The sequence below is a fragment of the Leptonychotes weddellii genome, chromosome 10 (genome assembly GCF_054177405.1).
Source record: "Leptonychotes weddellii isolate Sample4059 chromosome 10, ASM5417740v2, whole genome shotgun sequence".
NCBI classification, from domain to species: Eukaryota; Metazoa; Chordata; class Mammalia; order Carnivora; family Phocidae; genus Leptonychotes; species Leptonychotes weddellii.
The window spans coordinates 105,139,187-105,167,103 of NC_138378.1; the positions used below are offsets into that span (position 1 = coordinate 105,139,187).

A 27,917-nucleotide genomic window follows, 5' to 3' on the forward strand; every position below is an offset into this window, starting at 1 on the left:
CCTGCTCGGCAGGAAGCCTGCTTCTCCCTCTGACCCTCCTCCCTCTCGTGCTCTCTGTATCTCATTCTCTCTGTCTCAAATAAATAAAATCTTTAAAAAAAAAATTAAAATAAAATAAAATGTAGCCCTAGGAAATCTTAGTTCCTTATTTTGTAACTCTGTGGGCACTATTCCCATGCCCTTCCCACACATCCCTTATCCCGCATCCTCCCCTCCCCAGCTAGCTGATTTATTCTCAAACTTTTCATCACAAAGTACTATTCTCTTCCCTCCTCTATCCATTATGGACTGACACTTATGTAAAATACAATAAAACGGCCCAGCAGTGTCAAATTTCTATGAAAGTATCTAAACGCTTGTTCTCACTTTTTGTATTTATCATATAGCCGACCAGTCTTTGGACTACATTCCTCCTTTAAAGGAAGAAAAACATAAAATGATTTGCCCCCCCCTTTTTGAATTGAGAGTGGAAAATAATTCTACCTTCATGAGTAAATAATGAACTGTAATGATTTTTTTTTTTTTAAGATTTTATTTATTTATTTGGTGGAGAGACACAGCAAGAGAGGGAACACAAACAAGCAGGGGGAGTGGGAGAGGGAGAAGCAGGCTTCCCGCCGAGCAGGGAGCCCGATGCGGGGCTCGATCCTAGGACCCTGAGATCATGACCTTAGCTGAAGGCAGACGCCTAACGACTGAGCCACCCAGGCGCCCCTGTAATGATTCTTTACTAGCACTGCAGAGGCATTAGGCCAGCTCTCAGTCACTGCTTATCCTTCCTCAAAAGTAACTATTGTCCTGACTTCTGTCAATATAGTTTTGCCTGTTTAAAAATTTTTATTAAATTATATATATTCAGAAAAATGCACCTTATGCAGCTTGTTGAATTTTCACAAATGGAACAACACCGTGAACCATCATTCAGATCAAAGAACAAAACATTGTCAACACCCCGGTGGTCCTCTCTGTGCTCCCTTCTGGTAATAACCATTGCCCCAAAGTAACCACTTTAATAATTTCTCATAGTATAGACAAGATGTGTCTGGAGCAGAACCAGAAGCTGGTTTTAAACTTAAATCAAATCATGCCTTTTCTTTTTTTGGCCCAAATAATGTTTGTAAGTTTTCATCCATGTTTTTGTGTATATTCATCAGGTTCTTAAAACTGTATAGTATTCTATAACTATTCTCCCGCAGTAGCTCTACTTATCTATTCTACCATTGATGAACATTAGGTTATTTCTAGTTTTTGCCTGTTCTACTGTGAATGCTTTTTTATGTCTTTTTGTACTCGTTTCTTCTGGGTACGTACTTGGGAGCAGCATTAACTATAGTGTATGCTGCCAGACAGTTTTACAGAGTGGTTCTACCAATTTATACCCCCCACCAGTAATGCGTGAGTTCCAGCTATTTCACATGCTCACTGATTGTCAGTCTTCTAAATTTTAGACTTTGGTTAGTGTATAATAGTGTTCCATGTGGTTTTAAGTTGTATTTTCATGATGGCCAACAGAATTGGAGTCTTTTTCATTATGAATCATTTGGATATCCTCTCTTATGCAGTGCCTTTTCCAGTCTTATCCATTTTTCATGGGTCATCTTTTCCTTAGTGACTTGTAGTTTTTCATATATTCCCTTATTGAATATATATCTTGTAAGTAACTTCTCCCTCTTTATGTCCTGTCATTTTACTCTCCGAAAAGTGTCTTTTGATGAATACAGTTTCTCAATTTTAATATAATCCAGTACATCCTTAAGAAAATTGCCTCTCTCGCTGACATGAAAATAGTTTCTTCTGGGCCATAAAACATGCCTTAACAAATTTAAAGGGATGGAAATGAGCTAATGTCTGCTCTCAGATCACAATTAAACTAGAAATCAGTAATAGAAAGATAACCGGAGGGGCTCCTGGGTGGCTCAGTCGGTTATGTCTGTCTTCGGCTTGGGTCGTGATCCTGGGGTCCTGGGATCGAGCCCCATGTCAGGCTGACTGCTCAGCTTGATCTGCTGCCCCTCCCCCCGGTTTGTGCATGCGTGCACTCTCTCAAATAAATAAAAATCTTTTAAAAAGAAAGATAACTGGAAAATTGCCAAATACATGGAGCTTAAACAACACACTTTGAATAAAACATGGGTCAAAGAAGAAATCTCAAGAGAAATTTTTAAATATTTTGAACTGAATAAAAGTGAAAACAGAACATAACAAAATTTGTGGTATGCAGTGAACAAAGCACTGATTTACCTTTTTTAAAAAAGGGAAAAGACCTAAATAAACAAATTAGTTTGAAGTAAATACCAAAACAAGAAAAATGTAAAACATGAGACTTTTTCGCAGTGCTTTAAGAACTTAGATAAAATGGGATGATTTTGTAGGAAAATAGAATGCATAAAAATTGAACCCAATAGAGATAGAAAATCTAAACGATAAATTTTCGTACAAATAGGGATATAGAAGAGCTTCCCTTCAATTGAACACCATACTTAAATGGCTTTTCAGGGAAATTCAACCATATGTTAAAGGATCAAACAATCCTAATGTTTTCAGGAATAGTTTAGATTATTCAGATTCTTTTTGGAAGTAAAATTTCAAAACTTTTTAGAGTACAGCGCTATCTTGTGAATACTGAGGGAAAATCTTAAAGTTAGCATATAAAATCCAACCATACATTAAAAACTATAAATCCTAAACAAATGGGGTTTTAGGTTGTAAGTATGATTCACTACTGGGAAATCCATTATTATTCATCATATTAATAGATGATATGGAATATCCTATTGCCATTTCTATAATTGCTGAAAAGGCCTTTATGTAAATTCAGTACTCAATAAAATTGAGAATTGATGGATACTTCTTTTACATAATAACTTAGTCAGAAAACCAGCATCTTAATGGGGAAACAAACACTAGTGGCTTGCTCTTTAGCTAGAAGTCAAGAACAAGGTGCCCAGTAACTCAGTTCTTACATCTCAACACAAGGAAGCAAGAGAAGCAGTTGGAACAGTGAGCAACAAAAAAGGGGAAAACTACTTCAATGTGCGGATGATACAGTTATGGATCTGACAAAAGAATCAGTGGAGATAAACACTGATGAAGAAGGTAAAGAATTTGGTAAAATAGCAGGTGTAAATAAAATTAATATTTGGCAACCAGCCATATATAGAAAAAGGGAACACATTCAAAATAACTACAACAGCAGAAACTCTGAGCATGACCTTTGTAAGATATGTGCAAAGGTGTTAGAACTGAATTTCCGAAAAGGTGAAAATGGGTTCATTTTTCATATCATACTCTAGGATAAATTCCAAACAAATGAGAGATATAATGTAAAACATGAAACCAAGTACTAAAGGAAAATATGCGTGAGTTCCTTTTAAAACCTGAGAATAATAAAACTTTTTAAACGGCTTCTGGAAGCATGTGATTTTATCCCCTGACTCAGCAAACCCACCTCTCAGAATCAATCCACAGATACAACGTCAACAATACAAAATAGCATAGCTTAAACTAACGCTTCTCAAACTTGAGCATGCATCGGAATTAGGTGGAGCTTATTTTGACACAGATTCCTATGCCTTACCTTCAGAGTTTCTGATTCAGTAGATTTGGGCTGGGATCTAGTAATTTGCATTTCCAAAAGATTTTTTGTTTTATTTTTATTTTTTTAAAGATTTTATTTATTTATTTGAGAGAGAGCGAGCATGGGGCAGCGGCAGAGGGAGAGAGAGAAGCAGGCTCCCTGCTGAGCAAGGAGCCTGATGTGGGGCTTCATCCCAGGACCCTGGGATTATGACCTGAGTCGAAGGCAGACTCTTTTTTTTTTTTTTAAAGACTTTATTTATTTATTTTTTAGAGAGCGAGCGAGAGAGAAACAGCATGAGAGGGGAGAGGGAGAAGCAGGCTCCCCGCTGAGCCGGGAGCCCGATGTGGCACTCGATCCCAGGACTCTGGGATCACGACCTGAGCCGAAGGCAGTCGCTTAACCAACTGAGCCACCCAGGCACCCCGGATGGCAGACTCTTAACTGACTGAGCCACCCAGGCGCCCCTCCAGCAGATTTTAAAATACTGATTGTTTTTCTTAGTGTAACACATTAAGAGCCACTGGTTAGGACATGGTAGTAATAAGAGCAAAAGTCCAGAAAGAACCAATATACTCATCATTCTGGTTGAAGTAATTATAGTACATCTGCACAATGGAATTCTGTGTACCTATTAAAAGGAATGTGGTAGATCTGTATATTCTGTTGTAGAATGTTCCCCAGGATATATTAATTATTTTAAGTTTTAAAAAATCAATATTCTGGGGCGCCTGGGTGGCTCAGTTGGTTAAGCGACTGCCTTCGGCTCAGGTCATGATCCTGGAGTCCCGGGATCGAGTCCCGCATCGGGCTCCCTGCTTGGCAGGGAGCCTGCTTCTCCCTCTGACCCTCCCCCCTCTCATGTGCTCTCTCTCTCTCTCATTCTCTCTGTCTCAAATAAATAAATAAAATCTTTAAAAAATAAAAAATAAAAAATCAATATTCTGGACAGCTTATGGTACTTGATTTTTTGCTTAAAGAAATGAGTAAAAGGGGGCGCCTGGGTGGCTCAGTTGGTTAAGCGACTGCCTTCGGCTCAGGTCATGATCCTGGAGTCCGTGAATCGAGTCCCGCATCGGGCTCCCTGCTCGGCGGGGAGTCTGCTTCTCCCTCTGACCCTCCCCCCTCTCATGTGCTCTCTCTCAAATAAATAAATAAAATCTAAAAAAAAAAAAAAAAAAAAGAAAGAAATGAGTGAAAGTATTAAAATATCTCTACTGTTTTCACCAAAACAAAAATACAAGTATAAAAACAATGGAAGGATACAAATTAATATAAATGATTTCATAAACAGGAAGAGAAGTAATAAAGGGGTGTATACAGGGGAGGGAGCTAGACTTACATGGAAGTCAGTTTTATCACTTTACAATAATTAAAACAAGTTTTTAAAATGTACTTTCTAGAAATATGAAACAAAGCAAGCTCAAGAATATGTCAAATTTGTGGCATAGTGACATAAGTAAGTTGCTTGGAATCTTAATTACAGGAGACCAAACATCAATAAATCTTAAACTGCATTCAGTAGTCTTATTTTCAGTAATAGGGACTGTTTCTTTGAAATTAGATCTATAGTAGAAAGCAAATTAATAATTACAGTAATGTTATCAGGAACCAGGATTATCAAGGAAGAAGAGAAGTGATAGAATTATAGAATCAGAAAAGTTAGGTGACAGTCCTGTAATCTTAAGTTTAATTTGGTATCCATCCATGAATTTATTTTTCTCTTTCTAAAAAAAAGGCCTTTCTTGTTCTAACCATTGAAAAGTCCTAGAACCAATGGTAACCCCGTAGCAGTGCGCACCCCCTACCCTGCAGCACATGGTCTTTTAATAACATTTCCAATTAAAAGATACCAGGGTCTTTGGAGAAGTGGCTGATCCAAGTTGGGCAAAAAAATATGCAAGGTTGCCTGAGACACTTTCTGTGGCAGATAGCGAGGAAGCTGGATACTGCTGAGGTCATGTCCCAGAGATGGTTTACAACTTGAAGGCTCGCCCACAAAACCAAAAGATTACAGTTTGAATGCCAAATTTGTAATGATTGTTTTTGATTTAAACATTTCAAATACATAAACATCTATGGGTTGATAATGACACTTCAAAATCAGTTTTACATACTATTAGCTTTCTGAGACTGCTGTAACAAATTACCACAAACTACGTGCCTGTAAAGACAACAAAATTTAGGGGTGCCTGGGTGGCTCAGTTGTTAAGCGTCTGCCTTCGGCTCAGGTCATGATCCCAGGGTCCTGGGATCGAGCCCCGCATCGGGCTCCCTGCTCGGGGAAGCCTGCTTCTCCCTCTCCCACTCCCCCTGCTTGTGTTCCCTTTCTTGCTGTGTCTCTCTCTGTCAAATAAATAAATAAAAGCTTAAAAAAAAAAAGAAAAGACAACAAAATTTATTTTCTCATGTTCTGGAGGCCAGAAGTCTGAAATCAGGGTGTCAGCAGGGCCATACTCCCTATGGAGGCTCTAGGGGAGAACTCTGTTTCTTGTATTTTTTAGCTTCTGGTGGTTGCTGACTTACTTGCCTTGTGGCCGCATCACTGCAATCTCTTCCTGTTTTCACATCACCTTCTTTTCTGTCTGTCCTCTGTGTCATTGGATTTAGGACACTTGAGATAATCCAGGATGATCTCATCTCCAGATCCTTAACTTAATTACATGTGCCAAGACTCCTTTTCCAAATAACCTAACATGCACAGATTCTAAGAATTAGGACATAACTTTTTGGTGGCCACCATTCAGCCCACAACAAGTACCCACTCATTTTGAAAATATACTGAGTTTGGATCTTGGCTGTGCCCGTTAATGTCCGAGTCCTCTGGCAAGCTAATTAAATTTCCTGATACATAAAATTTAGATGATATTACAATATATAAAGAATGTGTATATTTGAAATTTATGTATAAATATATGTCCTTGGATTGAGCCCGGTGTCAGGCTTCCTGCTCAGTGGGGAGTCCGCTTCTCCCTCTCCCCTGGTACCCCCCGCTTGTGCTTCTCTCTTTCTCTCTGTGCCTCAAATAAATAAATAAAACCTTTTAAAAAAATAGATATATGTCCTTAAAAATATTTTCATATTTTTGTGTAAAAAATGTCAGTAAGGATGCTAATCCAAATATATTATTTAGTTATTTCTGAGGGTAGAATTGCAAGAGTTTGGGTGGGAATAGAAAGGACTTGTACCCACCTTAGAGGGTAGTTCAGTGAAATTCTGTTCAGATGAACCTCCTAGCTTGCTGTTAGAGGCATACAAGGTAGTTACTTTTGGTTGCTCTTATTAATAAAATTGTGCCTGACAGTGTAGCCACTAAAAGTAATTACGAGAGAGAAGTTTCCCAGCATGTGCGTAAGCCTTTAATATTTAAAAGTTAGGACAAAGTTTAACTTTCATAGAAGTTGAGACCTGTACTTGGCATTAAGTCAATTCTGGGAGATGTTCCTTACTGGTGGGTCCTGAAATTTTCATGATTTATTTCAGCTGGCTTGAGATATGTTTATGGTTCTTCTGTTAGAAAGGGCTTTTGCCTTAAGGGGGAACAGTCCAAACAGTTTGCCGTGGTAATTACAGATAGCTTCATTGTCTCTCTTTCAGGCTGCAAAGTGGAATTCTTATATACACTAATGGAATTATTTTGTTTGTTTTCTGTTTATTCTCAGGCAGTATTTGAGGTGGGTAAGGAAATGTATATTTTCAGATTTCTGCAAACCATTAAGAAGAAGGAACGTAGTCAAATATTGTCTTTATTTTTATTATGTCCCTTTAAAAACATTGGTCAAATCAAAAAGACAGGCGATAACAAGTGTTGAGAAGGATTAGAACCCTCATACATTCCTGTAGAATTGTAAAAATGGTATAGCCATTTTGGAAAACATTTTGACAGTTCCTCAAAAAGTTAAACATAGAGTTGATCTAAGACCCAGCCATTCTACTTTAAGATCTGAACATAGAAGAACTGAAAATATGTGTCCAACACAAAATCGTGCTAATGCGTGTTCAGAGTGGCCAAAAGGGGAAACAACCCAAATGTCCATCAGCTAATGAATAAACAAAATGCAGCATATGCATACAATGGTCTATTATTTGATGATAAAAAGGAAGTATATATATATATTTTTTTAAGATTTTATTTATTTGCGAGAGAGAGAATGAGAGACAGAGAGCATGAGAGGGAGGAGGGTCAGAGGGAGAAGCAGACTCTCCACTGAGCAGGGAGCCCGATGCGGGACTCGATCCCGGGACTCCAGGATCATGACCTGAGCCGAAGGCAGTCGCTTAACTGACTGAGCCACCCAGGCGCCCAAAAAGGAAGTATTGATCCATGCTTCAGTATGGATCAAATTTCAAAACATGCTCAGTGAAAAAAACCAGTCACAAAAGAGCACGTATTAATGATTCCATTTATATGAAAGGTCTAGAATAGGCAAATGCATAGGGACAGAAAATAGATTAGTGATTGCATAGCACTAAGGGCATAGTTAGGGAAAGAGGGGTGATAGCCAACCAGTACAGGGCTTTTTGTGGGTGGTGAAAATTGATTCTGGTGATGGTTGCACAACTCTTAACCAAAGCCATTGAATTTTTACACTTTAGGTGAATTGTGTGTTATATAAATCTTATCTCAATAAAGCTGTTGTTTTTTAAAATTGGTCAACATAAGTAGACCGAGGATGTGGTTTCTTTTCGCTGCTCAGTTATCTCAAGAACTTTATTTTTGTATGATATATCACAGTGAATTTTTTCTTAATGTCGCATTTTATGTCAATTCTTTCCCATATATAAACCTTATCATAAGGGTGGGAGTACAAAGTCAGGTATGCCAAGTATGATGAGTCACCTTCTTAGTATTGTCCTTTTTAAATGTTATCTACTGTGTATTCCTTTCTTAGGATTTGTAAGAATATGTTGAAAAGCTCTTTTCCCAAACTTGTATATTCCAGTGAACCATGCTTCTGCATTTTTATGTCAGGTAGCTACCCACCAACGTACTTTATATGGTATATTCAAGCTCTTTAGCCATACCATGAAATCCCATTTTGCTCTCCGGGCCTTTTTGGTCCAATTACTACGGAAGGAGAAGGTATTGGTAAGCATGTACTCTTCCAGAGTCATCACTAGCAGCAGCGATTACTATTTTATTATTTTTGTTATTAGGGGTCTGAATCAGCATTTTCTTTGTTATCTCTTATCATGAGTAATGCACTGCTGAACTTTACAGAATATAAAAATCTAATTGCTATTTTAGTATAATAGGCTCCTGAAGGGAAAACCGTTATTCATATAAGACTAAGGTTTGGCCAAGCTCTGATGAGGTATAAAACAAGTAGTGATGAAGTAGAGAGAAATTTCACCCCGTGCAAATAAATGTACATTGCTTCCATGAGAGAAATCCTAAAGCACCCTCTCACACTGGTAGGCCTGAAACTGTTGATTTAAGAGATGAAGTAATATTAAGAATTAAAGCTATAGTAGAGTTTTTGAGGTGGAGTGGCCTTATTGCCTTCATTTTGAAGATAGGGAAAACTGGGACCCCTGTCAGCCCAGGGCTCTTTCACTGTATCATGTTGTCATTAGATTTACCTTAAGAACATACATGCTATCCAACAGGCTCTAGAATCTTCTCTAAGTTTTATCGAATTTGATGACTCATGGTTTATATTCTGCTTCCTGTTTCAGTCAATCTATTGAAAAATCAAAGAATGAAAAGTAATGAATACTAACTCCCATCCCTTCCCCATCCTATCATCCTTCACTAGAGCTTTCTGAGGAAATAAACTGAAAAGGGAGGCTGTTTGCAGTAGAACTCCAAAAAGAAGATCCTTCCCAAAAGTGTTTGGTCACAGTTCTTAATACAGGTAGCAGCATATGATTGGGGAAGGAATGGTGCTTGATATCAACTCTGATAACCACATTATTTATTGTCATTTTTCTCCCCACTAGTATCGTCTAGACTGTCACAGCCATCTTCTCCCCAGTCAGGCTGCCCATCACCTACCATTCCAGCAGGTAAAGTCATTTCTCCATCACAGAAGCACAGCAAGAAGGCACTAAAGCAGGTAATCATGCTAGTCTGTGTTTATCAAGTCTTATCTCCTACATTAAAAATTCATGATTCTAGAAGTCATTGAAAATTTCTTGAAAGGGCATTAGGTCCTTTTAAGGAAAAATTTCATGCAGTTTCCCACTTTGGGTTTAATAATTTATGTACTTGTGTGCTATAGGTTTGTGGTAGCTAGTCTTTTTATCTTTTTTTTTTTTTTTTTTTAAGATTTTATTTATTTACTTGACAGGGAGAGACACAGCAAGAGACGGAACACAAGCAGGGGGAGTGGGAGAAGGAGAAGCAGGCTTCCCGCGGAGCAGGGAGCCCGATGCGGGGCTTGATCCCAGGACCCTGGGATCATGACCTGAGCTGAAGGCAGACCCTTAATGACTGAGCCACCCAGGCACCCCTTTTTATCACATTTTAAAAGCTCTTTATTCCTAATTTGCTAAGCGGTTTTTGTTTGTGTGCATGTTTGTGGTTAAATTATGAATAGGTATTGAACTTTTCGGCTTTGTTTTCTTCAGCATTTATGGAGATGATCAGGTAGCTTTTCTCTTTAAATTTGCTAATATACAGACTTCCATGGCTAGAGTTTCTAATGTTAACATATACTTAGCTTTCGGGAATAAACTCTACATGTTTGTTCCATATTTTTTAATATGTTATGGATTTTTCTTTTTTTTTTTTAAAGATTTTATTTATCTATTTGAGAGAGAGAATGAGAGAGAGAGAGAGCACATGAGAGGGGGGAGGGTCAGAGGGAGAAGCAGACTCCCTGCCGAGCAGGGAGCCCAATGCGGGACTCGATCCCGGGACTCCAGGATCATGACCTGAGCCGAAGGCAGTCACTTAACCAACTGAGCCACCCAGGCGCCCCACAATATTATATTTTTAATAGAAACACGTAAAAAAAAACTCAATAAGGAAAAATAAATTGACTGTAGTTATCTCTGAAGATTAGGGGCAAGACTGAGTGGTGGTCCAGAGAGTTTAACTTTATGTTTGAATTAAATGGTAAAGATATAATCATGTATTATGTAATTGAAATTTTAAAAATTATTTAGGCCTTAAAGTATTAAAAGAAGTATTTAAAGCAAAAGCTCTTTTATTAAAACAGTTTCAGAAATTTGATAGGATTTATTGCTGTGTGCCTGGATAATCTCATAGCAGTTGTATTTTTATAAATTTTTTGAAAGATTTTAAGAAGTGTAAGATGCTTCCTTCCACAGGAAAAAGGCATGTATTTTCCTAAACTTTGTTAGATAATGCATGACATGTTTACTACTCCTGTATTATACTCCTATAATCCCAAGAGTCGAATGTATTTTCTTTAAAGAATACCAGTATGGAAAAGTATGTAAGTTAGGTTGTTGGTATGTAAAGTAAGACCTTGCCTCCAATGTATGTTTTTTATAGTGTTAGGTGAGAAAAATTACTTCAATATAAGTTATCCTTTACAACAATGAAGGTTGTTGTTGTTTTTTTTATTTTAAAATAGAATTAGGAACAGAGTTCGTAAACTACTGAGGGAGGAAAAAACTGAGTACAGTTCTTAAATAGGCTATAAGTTACTCTGTTTCTATCATGTGTCTGAATTTACACCATCACAGCAGGAATAGATGAGAGCAAATGGTTCTATTAAATTTTGGATTAACCTGGAATGATCTGGATATTGTGACAAGGAAAGACCCAGTGGCTGCCACCCAGGATTTTATGTTCTGATTGCAGAGAATGAGAGATAAGCTGTATCAGTGATCAGACAACACTGACAATTTTTTATACATTGTGCTCCTGCCTTGGCTGTTAAAAATGCTGTAGGTGAATGTAAGTTAGGTCCCTGACTCACTCAGTTCATTTTTTCCTTTGGCAGCTTAGATCAGTTGTTGCACCATGCCTATATAACATAGCCAGAGATGAGGGTGAAGAGGCAATGGGAACCAAGTAGCCAGTTATTTCACACTTTTTTGCATGATAGTCTTTTTTTTTTTTTTAAAGATTTTATTTATTTATTTGAGAGAGAGAATGAGATAGAGAGAGCATGAGAGGGGGGAGGGTCAGAGGGAGAAGCAGACTCCCCGCCGAGCAGGGAGCCCGATGCGGGACTCGATCCCGGGACTCCAGGATCATGACCTGAGCCGAAGGCAGTCGCCCAACCAACTGAGCCACCCAGGCGCCCTGCATGATAGTCTTGATGGTTAAAGCTTAAATTGGCAATTTAGCAAGGTCATAGATGTCCAACCTTCTCCTGAAATGTAGCTTTACTTTCTTAGTTTCTGTGTCTTTTTTTTTTTTTTAAACCTTGAGTTAAAAAGTTGCCTTCAGGGGCGCCCCTGTGGTTCAGTCGGTTAAGCGGCTGCCTTGGGCTCAGGTCATGATCCTAGCGTCCTGGGATTGAGCCCCACATTGGGCTCCCTGCTCAGTGGGAAGCCTGCTTCTCCCTCTCCCTCTGCCTGCCACTCTCTCTCTCTCTCTCTGTCAAATAAATAAATAAAATCTTAAAAAAAGAAAAAGGTGCCTTCATATATTTTCATGACTAAACTCTGGGAAGTTGTCATCTTATTCATTCTAAATAGTTTAGTGTATTCTATGAACTAGAAACATTATAGAAATAAAAATATGCTGAAATAGCCAGAAGAAATTATACTATTCTTAGAACCAGTGTTTTGTAACTTTCTTTCCCTTCTATTTACTGTGTTGCTGTAAATTACTGAGGATTTGGTCATTGGGCCAAATCTTACTGCTCTTATAGGAGATCAGAATCAAATAGTTATTTAACACCAATTGTTCAAATGTATCATCTCTGAAATAGACGTAAGCTAAATATTTATATTTCTACATAGAGCCAATGCAAATGGGACTCTATTTGGTCAAGGGCTTAGAATTTTATTTCCAGAAATGATTAGAAACCTCTAAGTTTCTGCTGCTACAAGTATGGGAAGTCCATGCCTTACTGGTGATTTTTAAGTTCTAAAAATGTTTGTGACTGATTCTCACATCTATACACAAGAGTAATACTGCCCAAAAATATGTAGACTCTTAAGTATCATTTTGGCCTTGTATTTAATTGGTTTCATTTAAATTTTTGTTTACTTTGATAGCTTTCAAAGAAATGGGATGGTCATCATGCTTCTCACCACTTAAAAAGCGGTCATTCACTTCCTGTTATTAATTACTAAAAAATGATGTTATTTTGTTGCTTATAGTCAGTTTTCTTTTTATAGGCTCTAAAACAGCAACAGCAGAAGAAGCAGCAACAGCAGTGCAGGCCAAGCATGTCCATCTCCTCCAACCAGCCTCTCTCTCTGAAGACTGTCAAAGCAACCAGTGACTCTCTACCTGCCAAACCTGGTAGGCAGACTTGGGGTCTTTTCAATGGAAATTTCTTTTTCCAGAATTTTTATGCTGTTTTTCTAATTTGTATACCTTATCATTTATTTTGTAATTACTGGGTTTATTTACGTAGTCTATTACTGCCAGATCATCAGTATAAATCTTTTCAGGATAAATGGGAAAATTTATGCAGAATCATCCATCACGTAGTTATGAAAAAATAAATCGGTGAGATTTGCATGTTAGAATGGAATCAATGACTGACTTTCAAGATGTCTAACCTAGTAATATTTGGACGCCTCTAATCAGTGACCTTACAAAGCTGATGTTGTCGAGACACTCAGACTAAACTCTTCACCAGTTCTCTCCTTTAAAGATAAGTTTTCCTAAGAACATAGGCTACATTTGAGTTTCCATTGGATATAAACACAGCCTTTGGATTTTTGATGTTGTTTGTTTTGTTTTGTTTTTCATCTAACCCAGATTAGAAACAGGCTTTGTATTTTATCACACAATTCATTTTGATACTAGCTGATTATATAGGCCTGCCAAATTTAAATGGTATCTTGCAGAACTTCGCATTTTTGTTAGGAAGGAAATTTACCACCAGAAGCAAATAATGTGCTAGGGAGACGGAAGTGATTTTATTTTACTTTTTAACTCTGAATTTGCAGACTCAAAACGCATTTGCAGGGTCACATTGCATCGTACGTAACTCCTTTTAGTTTGTGTTGAATGATTTAATTGATTGATTTCTATCTATAACCTCAGTGTCACCAGTCTTTGATATATTTTTTCTCTTAGCAATATGGGAAGGAAAGCCATCTGATGGGCAGTCAAGCAGCCCTCAAAACTCAAACTCTAGTTATTCTTGTTCAGTTCAAGTGGAAAATCCCTTGCTGGGCTTGGGGAAGAAGTCATTCCAGAGGTCTGACAGGCTCCACACAAGTAAGTTAACTTACAAAGACTTTGGTTCTGCATCTTAATTTGTCAACTCTGTGTTTGAAATTCATCAGCTGTTTTGTGGTTTCGTTCTTTTTCTGACAACAGGTTGTTTTGTCCAGCATTATTTATGTCTTATTTCTGTGTACGGAAAAGTAAAAGGACTCATAATGAAACATGCCAAACTGACCCTTTTTTCCTGCTCCCTCTGAAATCCCACTAAGATGGGAATATGGAAATCCAAAAGATTAGATCCATAAGGGTGAAGAAAACAAGGAAGACAACAGATGGGCAAGCAGTGTCAAGAAATTTTGATGAAAACTGGATGCTGAGCAACAGATGCCAATAATAAGCAAGCCAGCTAGGGCTGCAGAACACCAGAAAGAATCAAGAATAGCAGACATCATGTATCGTAGTGGGGAAGGGTGAAGCCTAGGGTTGAAAAGAAGAACTTTTTTTGGAAGTTAATAAGAAGCAGTTTGATGCCTCACTCTAGCAAGAAATAGGTGGTTTATTTTTGAGGTGAAATTACGTACGGACTTCAAACTCAGAGATACCACTTATGGCTGATGGCAGATAATGAGGCAGTGTACTGAAATCAGGGAAATCAAGAAAAATATAAATACTAATAGTGATCCTTCTTCTTGACTTCCAGAATGCTAGTAGTAAGGCATATTTCTGTCACCACAACTTCCTTCCTCCCAGCCCCACCTATGTTCCAGCAGGAGATGGGTGGGTTGGTGCCTAAAGAAACTGAGTAGCCTTGGGGCACCTGGGTGGCTCAGTCGTTAAGCATCTGCCTTCGGCTCAGGTCATGGTCCCAGGGTTCTGGGATTGAGCCCCACATCAGGCTCCCCGCTCGGCAGGAAGCCTGCTTCTCCCTCTCCTACTCCCCCTGCTTGTGTTCCCTCTCTCGCTGTGTCTCTCTCTGTTAAATAAATGCATAAAATCTTAAAAAAAAAACAAAAACGAGAGAAATTGAATAGCCTCAGAAGAAAATCTGTAGGCTAATTTACAGATTCCCAACTAAATAGAAATTGTCTTGGTCATACTTCTGTGATGCTCACCAGTCTATAAGACCCACCTACGCACCCAAAATTTCGAGACAGCCTTTTTAATGCCTTTTCATTGTGATTATTCATGATCACCTCTGAAGAAGACCTCCATCATGAGACACAGAATCTGAAATACAGAAGAAACAGACAATTCAGGAAGATTTAAAATAAATAACTTTAAAAACTGTAATATCCACAGAAAGGTATAAAAGATGACATTGCATCTATGAAAGAACAGACTGCTATTTTAAAAATCAAAAAATAAAGAGTTCCAGAGTATTAAATAATAAGGTAGTCGAAATAAAAAATAATAATAGATGGGGCACCTGGGTGGCTCAGTCGTTAAGCATCTGCCTTCAGCTCAGGTCATGATCCCAGGGTCCTGGGATGGAGTCCTGCACTGGGCTTGTTGCTCAGCGGGGAGCCTGCTTCTCCCTCTGCCTGCTGCTCCCCCTGCTTGTGCTCTCTCTGTCTCTCTCTCTCTGACAAATAAAATCTTTAAAAAAAAATAAATAAACTAGTAGAACTATCAGAAAGAACAGAAATTGAAAGGGGGGTTAAGATAATAAGAGAAATAATAGAAGAAAATTCCAGAGAATTGAAAGCCACAGATTCCAAAGATGAAAGTTCATAGTTGGTGTCAAGAAACATGAATAAAAAGAAACCAATTCCAAGGCACATTGTTTGAAATTTCAAAACATCCAGGATAGTGAGAAGGTTCCAAAAAAGCAACCAAGGAGAAAGAAAATACTTCATATACAAAGATGTAAGAATTGGGGACGCCTAGGTGGCTCAGTCAGTTAGGTGTCTGCCTTCGACTCAGGTCATAATCCCAGGGTCCTGGGATTGAGTCCCACATTGGGCTCCTTGCTCAGGGAGGAGCCTTCTTCTCCCTCTTCTTGCCACGTTTCCTGCTTGTGCTCTCTCTCTGTCAAATAAATAAATAAAATCTTAAAAAAAAAAGTTGTAAGAATTGGGATGGTAAACATCTCAGCAGCAGAATAGAAGTTAAAAGATGTGCAGCAATGCTGACAAAATTCAAAAGATTTTTTAAAAAATTTTTTTAATTTTTTAAAGATTTTATTTATTTATTTGACAGAGAGAGAGAGAGCGAGAGAGGGAACACAAGCAGGGGGAGTGGGAGAGGGAGAAGTAGGCTTCCCGCGGAGCAGGGAGCCGGATGTGGGGCTCTATCTCAGGACCCTGGGATCATGACCCGAGCCGAAGGCAGACGCTTAATGACTGAGCCACCCAGGTGCCCCAAGGATTAGTTATTCTGTACCCATTTATATGTTCCAGACACTTCCAAACTATTAAGTGTGAGAACAGAATTAATAATATTTTCAGACTGCTTTATTTTTTTGTTTTTTGATTTTACAAAATTATTTATTAAAAAGTAAGTAAGATAGCTGCCTGGTGGCTCAGTCAAGTTAAGCATCTGACTCTCGATTTCAGCTCAGGTCATGATCCTCAGTGTCATGAGAATCGAGCTCTGGGTTTGGCATTAGTATACCTTTTATAAGTGTTTATGTGATTTATGAATATTTTTAATCTTGGGCAGTGGAATGATGATCAAAGGGTATGCTCAGTTTATGGCAGATATTGCCTCTAAGAAAAATGCACAAGGAAGACAATAAGGCAAAGAAGCTGGCACCCCCAGCAACTTGTAGATTAGGTTTTTACATTTTATTGCTTATATTGTGCCTGGTAATCTTTAAATCATTTCCCCTCCTGCCTTACAACTCACTTAAGCGTCTTCTTGGGTAGCAGGAACAAATTAGATAGGTTCTGCTCTGCAGGTGCCAGGACATCTGAGCCACAGCTCCTGCAGGACTGGAAATGCTTCTACATCTCCATCATGTACCATAATTTTCCAAAAAGCACTATAATTAAAATTTAAATCAATCCCAGAAAGGCAAGTGTTGGATTTCAAGAATTCTTTTTCCTTTCCTTTCCTTTTTTTTTTTTAAAGATTTTATTTATTTATTTGAGAGAGAGAGAATGAGAGACAGAGAGCATGAGAGGGAGGAGGGTCAGAGGGAGAAGCAGACTCCCTGCCGAGCAGGGAGCCTGATGCGGGACTCGATCCTGGGACTCCAGGATCATGACCTGAGCCAAAGGCAGTCGCTTAACCAACTGAGCCACCCAGGCGCCCTCCTTTCCTTTTTTTTTTTTTTTTAAAGATTTTTATTTTTAAGCAATCTCTACACCCAACGTGGGCTTGAACGCACAACCCCAAGATTTAGAGTTGCATGCTCCACTGACTGAGCCAGCCAGGCGCCCCAGACTCCAAGAATTCTTTTTTAAATTTTATTTATTTATTTATTTATATATTCTTAAAAATATTTATTTATTTCAGAGAGGGAGGGAGGGAGCACGTGCCCGTGCGAGGAGGAGGGGCAGAGGAAGAGAGAGAGAATCTCAAGCCGACTCTCCACTGAGCTCAGAGCCCAAATCAGGGCTTGATCCCACAATCCTTGAGATCATGACCTAAGCCAAAATCATGAGTTGGATGCTTAACTGAGCCATCCAGGCGCCCTCACAATGAGTATTTTTTAAATGTGTGGAAGAATCTGTACATTTTGTGTAAAACAAATGTAAAACTAAATTAGATAATTCACCTGAAATCTTTTTTAGTTTACATTGGTATAATTTGTTTTAAATGTAGTAAAATAGGGTGTATCATACAGTTTTACATCCCAGATTCAATTAAAAAAAAAAACATAGCTCAGATTTTAAGTATAATATGATAGAATACCTAAAGTGGGAAAAATAAAACAAATAAAATAAATAAATAAAACAAAAAAAATAAAATAAAAAAATAAAAATAAAAACAAATAAAATACGTAAAACAAAAAAAATAAAACAAAAAATAAAATAAAATAAATAAATAAAAATAAATAAAACAAAGTCAACTTTACCAAAATTAGAGGACTTAAACTTTAAATTCTAGAAATGAACCAGTTTGTGTGAGGCACATAAAAATATCCTCTGTCACTATTTGATCAATAATAGATCAGAATAATTCACAACTATTTCTCGGTCTCTCTTACGGAGTTAAGTTAAAATTTTAGTGGGGCACCTGGCTGGCTCAGTTGGTGGAACGTGCAACTCTTGATCTCCGGATCATGAGTTCAAGCACCACACTGGGCGTAGAGCTTACTTTAAAAAAATTTATTTTTTTAAAATTTTAACTGAAGTTTGACTCCAATGTAAAGGTACAAAATGAATGCACAAATACTGAAAACTATTCAGGGAATGCGGACACTATCGTTTCATCAGTCATATGGGAGAGCAGAACTATGATGCTGCTCTCAGTCCCTGGAGCCATTGCAACATTGTTTATGCAAACCAAAACATAGTAACCACTTACAGGTGGGTGTCTGATTAAATGAATCATGGTACATATGTTGGAATAAGGTACAGCTTTTTATTTTTTATTTTTTTAAAGATTTTATTTATTTATTTGACAGAGAGAGAGAGGGAACACAAGCAGGGGGAGTGGGAGAGGGAGAAGCAGGCTTCCTGTGGAGCAGGGAGCCCGATGTGGGACTCGATCCCAGGACACTGGGATCATGACCTGAGCCGAAGGCAGACGCTTAACGACTGAGCCACCCAGGCGCCCCATGGTACAGCTTTTTAAAAAGAAAGAGGTAGCTTTGTAGGTGATAGTTTGGAAAGTAGTTCAAGATACTCAGTGAAACAAAAGACAAAATACAATTGGCATGTATATTGTTATTTCATTTATTCAAATTAAAAATGTCATTTTTTTTTAAAGATTTTATTTATTCATTTGACAGAGATAGATACAGCGAGAGAGGGAACACAAGCAGGGGGAGTGGGAGAGGGAGAAGCAGGCTTCTCGCGGAGCAGGGAGGCCGATGCGGGGCTTGCTCCCAGGACCCTGGGATCATGACCTGAGCTGAAGGCAGATGCTTAACGACTGAGCCACCCAGATGCCCCAAAATGTCATCTTTGGTAGGAAACCAGGGTTTGAATGTTGAAACCTTTACTTTTCATTTTATATATTTTGGTACTATTTCAGTTTTGGGGACATTTACCTTCATCTCTCAAATGCTTTTTTAATATCATTCAGTTGGGGGTGCCTTGGTGGCTCAGTCGTTAAGGGTCTGCCTTCAGCTCAGGTCATGATCCCAGGGTCCTGGGATTGAGCCCCACGTCGGGCTCCTTGCTCAGCGGGGAGCCTCCTTCTCCCTCTCCCTCTGCCCGTCCTCCTGCTTGTGTTCCCTCTCTTGCTATCTCTCTGTCAAATATATGAATCTTAAAAAATAATAATTCAATTTGAGAAGTTTTAAAATATTTTATTGTGATTTTTCTTTTATCCCAGGAGTTACTTTGAAGTCTTAAAAATTTTCTTAAAATATATAGGAATTTTTGGGAAAATTTGACAGGTATATGCAGAAGAATGAAACTGGACCACTTCCTTACACCATACACAAAAGTAAAGTCAAAATGGTTGAAAGACCTGAATGTGCGACAGGAATCTGAATCCATCAAAATCCTAAAGATCACAGGCAGCAACCTCTTTAACCTCGGCTGCAGCAGCTTCTTGCTAGACACGTCTCCAAAGGCAAGAGAAACAAAAGCAAAAATGAACTATTGGGACTTCATCAAGATAAAAGGTTTTGCATGGTAAAGGAAACCATCGACAAAACTAAAAGGCAACCTATGGAATGGGAAAAGATATTTGCAAATGTCTTATCAGATAAAGGTCTAGTATCCAAAATTCTCTAAAGAACTTACCAAACTCAACACCCAAGAAAACCAAAAAAATCCAGTCAAGAAGTGGGCAGAAGACCTACAGATGGCCAACAGACACATGAAAAAAATTGCTTAACATCACTCGGTATCAGGGAAATACAAATCAAAAGCACAATGAGATGCCACCTCACACCTGTCAGAATGGCTAAAAGGAACAACTCAGGAAACAACAGATGTTGGCAAGGATGGGGAGAAAGGGGAACACTCTTGCACTGTTGGTGGAAAGCAAACTGGTGCAGCCATTCTGGAAAACAGTATGGAGGTTCCTCAGAAAGTTAAAAGTAAAGCTACCCTATGACCCAGAAACTGCACTGCTAGGTATTTACCCAAAGGATACAAACATAGTGATTCGAAGGGGGCACATGCACCCCAGTGTTTATAGCAGCAATGTCCACAATAGCCAAACTATGTTAAGAGCCCAGATGTCCTTCGACAGATGAATGGATAAAGAAGTGGTGTATATATACAATGGAATATTACTTTGCCATCAAAAAGAATGAAATCTTGCCATTTGCAACGATGTGGGTGGAACTAGAGGGTATTATGCTAAATGAAATAAGTCAGTCAGAGAAAGACAAATACCATAAGATTTCACTCATATGTGGAATTTAAGAAACAAAACAGATGAACATAGGGGAAGGGAAGGAAAAATAAGACGAAAACAGAGAGGGAGGCAAACCATAAGAGACTCTTAACTCTAGGAAACAAACTGAGGGTTGCTGGAGCGGAGGTAATTGCGTGATGGGCATTAAGGAGGGCACTTGATTTAATGAGCATTGGGTGTTGTAGGCAACTGATGAATTACTAAATTCTGCCTCTAAAACTAATGATACAGTATAGGTTAATTAAATTGAATTTAAATAAAAAATTTAAAGATACATATTGGGATTTTGGGGCACCTGGCTGGATCAGTGTGTAGAACATGTGATTCTTGATTTCATGGTTGTGGCTTCAAGCCCCCCAGTGGGTGTAGAGATTAATTAAAAATAAGGTCTTTAGAAAAAATATATATATTTTATGTTTCTGTTTTGAACTTTTAACTTAAATACCTAATAGAGATCATGCACTTTATGATAGCTCTGCCTATAGCTCTATATAGTGATAACAGACTCTGAAGCCACAGCCCTGGGGGTTTGAATTCCTGCACTGTAACTTAATAGTACAATTTTGGGCCAGTTTCTTACCAAGTCTGGGCCTCATTTTCTTCATCTGTGAAATGTACAATAATAGTGTCTTACTTCATAGGGTTATTTGAAAAATAAGTGAATTAACACATGTCAATGTTTAGAATAGTGCCTGGCACTAATGAAGCCTTATAGAAATGTTTGCTGCTGCTATTATTGATCATTATATGAAATTTACTGAGACCTGATTGTGTTCATTCCTGATTATTTTATCCCCATCTTTACAATCACATTCTTTAATCATTTTATGCAGCGCTGTTCTGTATTTTATCTGTGACAGTTTCAGTGATAGTAGTACTTTTAGGTCTAAACCTTTTATTTTTGGTTTCTATTGACTCTGTCATAGTAGCATGTCTGCTGGTTTGTCAGAGTAGTCTGTGAGATAGTGCTGGATTTTAATTTGGAGGAATCCTATGGGCCTAACTTAAGGGAATTCCTTTCCTCTTAAGAGAGATTACTTTTGCTTCACCTTCAGCCAGGAACAGAGGTTATCCATATTCAAGATGTGTAGCTTTGTGCATGTATTTCTAACTGTAAGATTTCTGGGTCTTAGATTCTTATGCACATTAAATTTTGCAGTATGTTATCAAATTTTCTTCCAGTAAGATTATATTAATTTGAGACCCATCAGCAGTATTTGACAGTTGTCTTTGCTTTTTCTTTGTGTAGTCTCATCACTGTACTGCAGTATTTGCCATTTTGATAGACAAAAAAATGTTCATTGGTTTAACTGGCATTTAAAAAATACCAATACCGTAGCATCTGCTTATGGTTAGTCAGCTGTGAATTACCTATAATTCCCTGTGCTCATTTTTCTCATGGTGATACTTCTTTTTCATATTGATTTATAGATGCACTTAAAATTTTTTAAAAATATCTATCTACCGATCTGTTTATTAATTTAAAGTAAGCTCTACTTTCAGTATGGGGCTTGAACTCATGACCCTGAGATCAAGAGTCGCATGTTCTACCAACTGAGTCAGCCAGGCACCCCATATAGATGCACATTTATTTATTTTAAAAGGTTTTATTTGAGAGAGAGAGAGTGCACAAGCAGTGGGGAGGGTACGGAGGCACAGAGGGAGAAGGAGAAGCAGAATCCCCGCTGAGCAGGAAGCCCATGCGGGGCTCTATCTCAGGACCTTGAGGTCATGACTTGAGCTGAACACAGTCGCTTAACCGACTAAGCCACCTAGGCGCCCCTAGATGCACTTTTAATATGAAAAATCGTAAAGTTTTGTCATGATTTGCAAATATTTTTGGCAAGTTAGTCTTGTTTATAATATTTTTTGTTATTTACATTTGAAGACTGTGTACTCAAGTTTGTCAGTCATTTGAAAGACTATAGATTGTGACTAAGTTTCTTGAAACCACTAAGGTATTCAGTTACAACATTTTTAGGTAATCAAAATTAAAATTAATGAAAAAGTTTTGATGGCAAAGGAAAAAGGATCTCAGTATGATATATATATAGATTTGAATTTTTCTGGATTTTTTGGATCATTTTGTGTATGTGTCATGCCTTGCTTTTATTAGTCTTCAAAGAAATTTCTAAAACCTTTAGGTGTTCCCTTCTTCACAGTCTGATATTTAAAGTAGTTACAACTGTGCTTTTTTTTGCACTGTAGAGTAAGCTATACTTTAGATAGAAACAAGAATGTAAAGGAGGCCCAAATGATTCTTTTCCCCTATTTTTGTAGGGCAAATGAAAAGGACTAAATGTGCTGAAATTGATGTTGAGACACCAGACTCCATTCTGGTTAATACAAATCTACGAGCCCTGATCAACAAGCACACCTTTTCAGTCCTTCCTGGAGATTGCCAACAGCGACTGCTTTTACTCCTTCCAGAGGTGGATCGACAGGTGCGTTATTTTCAAGCATAAGCAGTTTTTTAAAAACCTTCTGAGGCTTTCTTCACTCACCCCCTTTAACACTCCTTAAAACTTTTTAAATAGCTTTTTATATATACTTGTAAAGAAGTGGTATCAAAGGTACTAAGACAAGAAATAAGAATATTTTTATGTAAGTGTTCTTAATAGTTTTGCCCTGTAAGTCTTAGAAAAGAAAGGAACTCTTATCAGAATATCAAGATTATGGAATAAAATTTGTGTAGCTATCATATTAGGAGGTAAGGTATTCATTGAATACAGTCCAGGAGGAAGAGTTGTCTTGTTTAAGATATTTAACAGGGATTTTTTAATGGATTTTTTGAAGGGAGAATGAATGTTAATTATTTTCATTCTTTTGTTAGATTTTTTTTTTTTTTAAGATTTTATTTATTTATTTGACAGAGAGAGAGATAGCGAGAGCAGGAACACAAGCAGGGGGAGTGGGAGAGGGAGTAGCAGGCTTCCTGCCGAGCAAGGAGCCCAATGTGGGCTCGATCCCAGGGCCCTGGGATCATGACCTGAGCCGAAGGCAGCAGTCGCTTAACGACTGAGCCACCCAGGCACCCCTTTTGTGAGATTTTTAAAAAACAAAAACATTTATTGTTTTCATAATAAGAACTTTAAAAACCCAATAAATTACACTCTTAAAAAAAAGATAGCTACAAGAAATTCCAAAAGTTTGGGAAAGTCTAGGTAGGGACCAAAGAGATTTTGGTTGGTCAGGAATAAGGTCAAGATCTGAGACTTAGGCTTTTATCCAGGAAAGAGTGACTAATAAGTCACTCCCCCTTCTGATCATCTCTTTCCTCCTCTACAAAAGGAAGATAGGACCATTATGATTTTTAAGGTTTATTCAATTCTGAGGGGTTTTTTATTCATTATTATTTCCAAACACATACTGTGTTCTTAAGTAATCTGATAGCCCTCCCCTTTTTTCCCAATCATTATAAAAACAAGATGAGAGGTATTTTCCCTAGTTTACAGTAAGAAAACTAGATTTATACCCTGGTTTGTGGTAAGAGATTAAAGGAGAGTAAGTAAGTTACACATCATCCTAGCTAATTGACTGTGTCAAAACAAAATATTTCTAATTCTGAAAATTACCTATTAAACTGTATTGATACTAGTTTCAATCGCATAATGATGTAAATTAGCACATGGGAAAGCAGGCCAGATTCCATTTCCAGAAGTAAGTCAGGTACGCTACCAGCCATAGGGCAAAGAAGTAAGTAAAGCTGATCCTTCCCCACTCCTGCTTTTCCCTTCTTAAAACTTCTTGGGGAAATTACAGTTTTGGGGATGCCCACCTTTTGGTTCGAACAAGTTAGAAGGCTAATGTTTCTGCAGAGTTTTTAAAGAACTTCTCATTGGGGATTGCTCTCGTCTTTTTTAACAGCTCAGGTTATTAGGTTGGGAATAAGATAGGACCTAACTGAAGGCCTATCTCTAGAACTCTAGTGCAGGTTACTTAGAACTGTCTTTTGACTAATGGCCCTTATCCTCTCTCTGGAGAAGGATTGCCACATAAAATTTTAGAATGAAAAGGGACCTTGTAAGTTATCTGTTCAATTTCCCATGGAGTACAGTTGTGTGGAGAATTCTTTTTTTTTTTTTTTTAAAGATTTTATTTATTTATTTGAGAGAGAGAGAGAGCACATGAGAGGGGGGAGGGTCAGAGGGAGAAGCAGACTCCCTGCCGAGCAGGGAGCCCGATGTGGGACTCGATCCCGGGACTCCAGGACCATGACGGGAGCCGAAGGCAGTTGCTCAACCAACTGAGCCATCCAGGCGCCCTGGAGAATTCTTAATAGGAAGTTACTTGGCCTTTTTTGAGTGTGGTGAGAACACAGTAACCTGAGAAATAATGTCCTTAACGTATAGAAGTATGGAGCTTGAATCAACTTCACTGTCAGATGCAATTTAGAGTGTTTATATAGAATCCTGGTTATTACTAGGATGAAACATTGAAAACCATATTTCATTGTATAGATTGCCCAGCCATGAAGTAAAAATAATTTAGACCAGAGAAAAGAAAACAGGAGGGGAGTGGATTAAAGCATCTCTCTAGATATATTTAAAGGTCTGTCATATGAAAGAGATAAACTTTTTTGTTTCTCCAGAAAGCAGATGTGAAGTTAAAATAACATTTTTTTTTTTTTAACAGCTACAGCTGTTAAAATGGATTGACTTGTGATGGAGTAACTTACTCATCACTGGACTATTCAAGCTTAGCTTGGATGACCTGTTCTGATAGGGAAGACCATTACCCTCTGCCAACTCTCTAGAGTACAAATCGGCAGTCAGCAAACTTGGGCCAGTTTCAGCCCACTTGCCTGTTTTTGTAAATAAAGCTTTATCGACATATTTCCACCTTCATTGGCTTACATATGGTGTACAGCTATGTTCGTGCGGCCATGGCAGCGTTAGATGTAGTTGCTGCAGAGTCCCTGTGGCCTTCAAAGCCTAAAATAATTGCAATCTCTCCTTTGGCAGAAATAGTTCACCAATTTCTGCCCTAGAGCTGGGGGGGCAGATAACGTGGGCCCAGATAGATGTAGAAAGTGAAGTTGGTTGAGAAGCATTCCTCAATCCCTAGGATGTCCCAGTAGTTACTTAAATTTTCTTCAGAAAATTGTTTTTGACTTAAAGATTACATTTAAGTTTTTAATACACCTAGAATTTTTTTTTGTATTGCTCTGAAATTGGGCTTCAACTTTATTTTCTCCTTAATAATAGATAGCCGGTTGTTTCACCACCACATATTTAATATAACCATCTTTTTCTCACAATTTGAAATACCATCTTCGTTATATATTCTGTGCACTTACATGCAGTATGTGTTTATACGTACACTCCACTTTTCCACTCATTTCTTCATTCCTTCTAATGTTAGTAATAATTGTTTTGACTGCAGTGGCTTTGGATGTGATATGTTTAATAATTGGAAAGGTGATTTTTCTTATTTTTTCCTTATGAACTGTAAAATCATTTTGTTAAAAAAATACAAAATCGTTTTGTTAATGAAAAATCTGCATGGGGTTCTGGTTGGAATGTAGATGTTAACTATGGGGAGAATGTCAATTTTATTAAGCTTTTCTGTCTAAATTTTTTTCAGATCTTGTGTTTTATGTCCTTATATAAGATTTATGGTTTTAAACCAAGATAGGAAATCAGAATCTCTAATAGAATCTTAAAACCTTTTGGCAAGACATCACAAATCAAGTCAGTGGGCAGATAAATTAGGGGAAATTTTTTAGTGTGTGTTACAGTTTTACTATGAATAATATGTAAAGGATTCTCACAAATTGATAATAAAAATAAGCAGCCTTATAGAAAAATATGCAAAATGATAAGAATTTTACAAGGTGATAAATCTGAATATTTAATAAACATGCAAAAAGTTGAACAAAACTCCAATAGTCAAGATAAAGGAAATTTTTACATTTCAAACCCTTTAGACTGGCAAAAATTAAATAATTTAGTTAACAAATATTGTTCACAGGATGAAGAGTACACTCATATATTTCGGGTAGAAATATGAATTGTTGTAGTCTTTTTTGGAAAATAATCTAACAATACCTTGTTACAGACACAGATATTTCTTTGCTTTTAGAACTTATTCCACAGAAGTAAAAGCCCTAGTATATTCATCTTTGCCAGAATGCTAATATTGCAGTGTGGTTGATTGTGGGAAAACACTGGAAACAAGGTTCATGTTTATGATTAAGAAACTGGTAAATGAATTAAGGTGCATGCATCCAATGAAATAATATGCAGCTATTATAAAGGAGCTAACACTACGCCAGTTGACTTGGAGAGACGTGCACAATGTATTATGTGAGAAAAATAAGATTCAGAGCTTGGTCTAGAGCTTGGTCACAGTTTTATAAAACAAATAATAAACCTCTCAGGAAAAAACTTCTTACACGTAGATTTATTTGTTTGCGGATGATTCTTTGAGTATAATTAATGGGGAATGGAATTGAAAGTAGAAGAAGGAGGAGAGGTAAACAGGAAATAAATTTATTAGAAAAAATGATATATTATAAAATAGTAGTATCCATAATAAGCAGCATGGTATGATATAGTCATGTTTCTATAAAAGTAAATGTATATACATTCTTCTCTAAAACGAAAGAAAGTTCAATTCCACATTTGGCTTTCTTTGTAAGCTTCTCTTGGCTTATTCTTTGACCCAGGTTGGTCCAGATGGTCTGATGAAGTTAAATGGCTCAGCCCTTAACAATGAGTTCTTCACTTCAGCAGCCCAAGGCTGGAAGGAAAGACTCTCAGAAGGTAAGTGTTCAACCTTATGTGCCTCCTAGATTGTATATGTACTTGGAGCTACTATGAGGGCAGATTGGCACCTCTATGCCTCAGTGAGTTTTTGAGCTAAGGACGAGATGTTTCCATGGGGTAGAACTAGCTATCCTGTGTGAAACACTATACTGACTTTTTTCTGGAGCCTGTGTAACCAGGTCTGGCTCCAGATGGAGTCTAGCAATGTTCCTTTAAGAAGTCAAAGTCACCTTTCAATTTAGGGAAACTAAACAAATACAGATTTTAAGGCCCTCTTCCTCAATATTTTTATCAGTGATCAGATTCTGATCAAGATTTTGATTCAGTGATTCTTGGTTAATGCCTAGGAATTGAAATTTTAATAAGCAGAGTATAGAATTAGAGTTACAGTGTTCGCTTATGTTTGTTTTTCAGTACACATGGAATACAAACTAACACTTGAAAGGTCATATGAAGTTATACCAAGGCATAGCTTAAAACAACTGTGAAAAGCTTTAAAATGAATACATTTGTTTTTTTTTTTTAATGAATACATTTGTAAGGAGAGCAATTACGAATGCTATTCATTGCTGACATTTTGTCAGATCACTAGCATTTAGAGTTAATTGACCAGCTAATTAATATCTACATTGTTCACTGCACTTGTTGACATTTGCCTTCCTATTGTTTTGAGCTTTTTTTTTAATTGTTTTGGGGGGACAAATTCTGTGTAGAAAGGCTCTCTTACTGATTACTCTGGTCCTATCAAAGATTTCCTTGAGCAGAGACCACTTTTTTTTTTTTTCTGAAAGAGCTGCAATCACACAAG

General features: G+C 37.6%; 1 protein-coding gene across 5 annotated transcripts in view; it reads left to right on the forward strand.

Moving 5' to 3' along the window:
- The window catches only part of ASXL2 (ASXL transcriptional regulator 2), a 148,214-nt gene that overhangs the window by 100,012 nt on the left and 20,285 nt on the right, over positions 1–27,917 (forward strand). For 4 of the 5 annotated variants that reach the window (XM_081797081.1, XM_081797084.1, XM_081797082.1 and 1 more), the window contains 5 exons: positions 9,521–9,636; positions 12,848–12,974; positions 13,761–13,904; positions 22,620–22,783; positions 27,010–27,106. In XM_081797081.1, the coding sequence (XP_081653207.1) occupies positions 9,521–9,636; positions 12,848–12,974; positions 13,761–13,904; positions 22,620–22,783; positions 27,010–27,106 (648 nt within the window). Of the gene's footprint in view, positions 1–9,348; positions 9,436–9,520; positions 9,637–12,847; positions 12,975–13,760; positions 13,905–22,619; positions 22,784–27,009; positions 27,107–27,917 lie in introns of those variants that run through there. The other variant, XM_031027679.2, reaches the window with a different exon arrangement.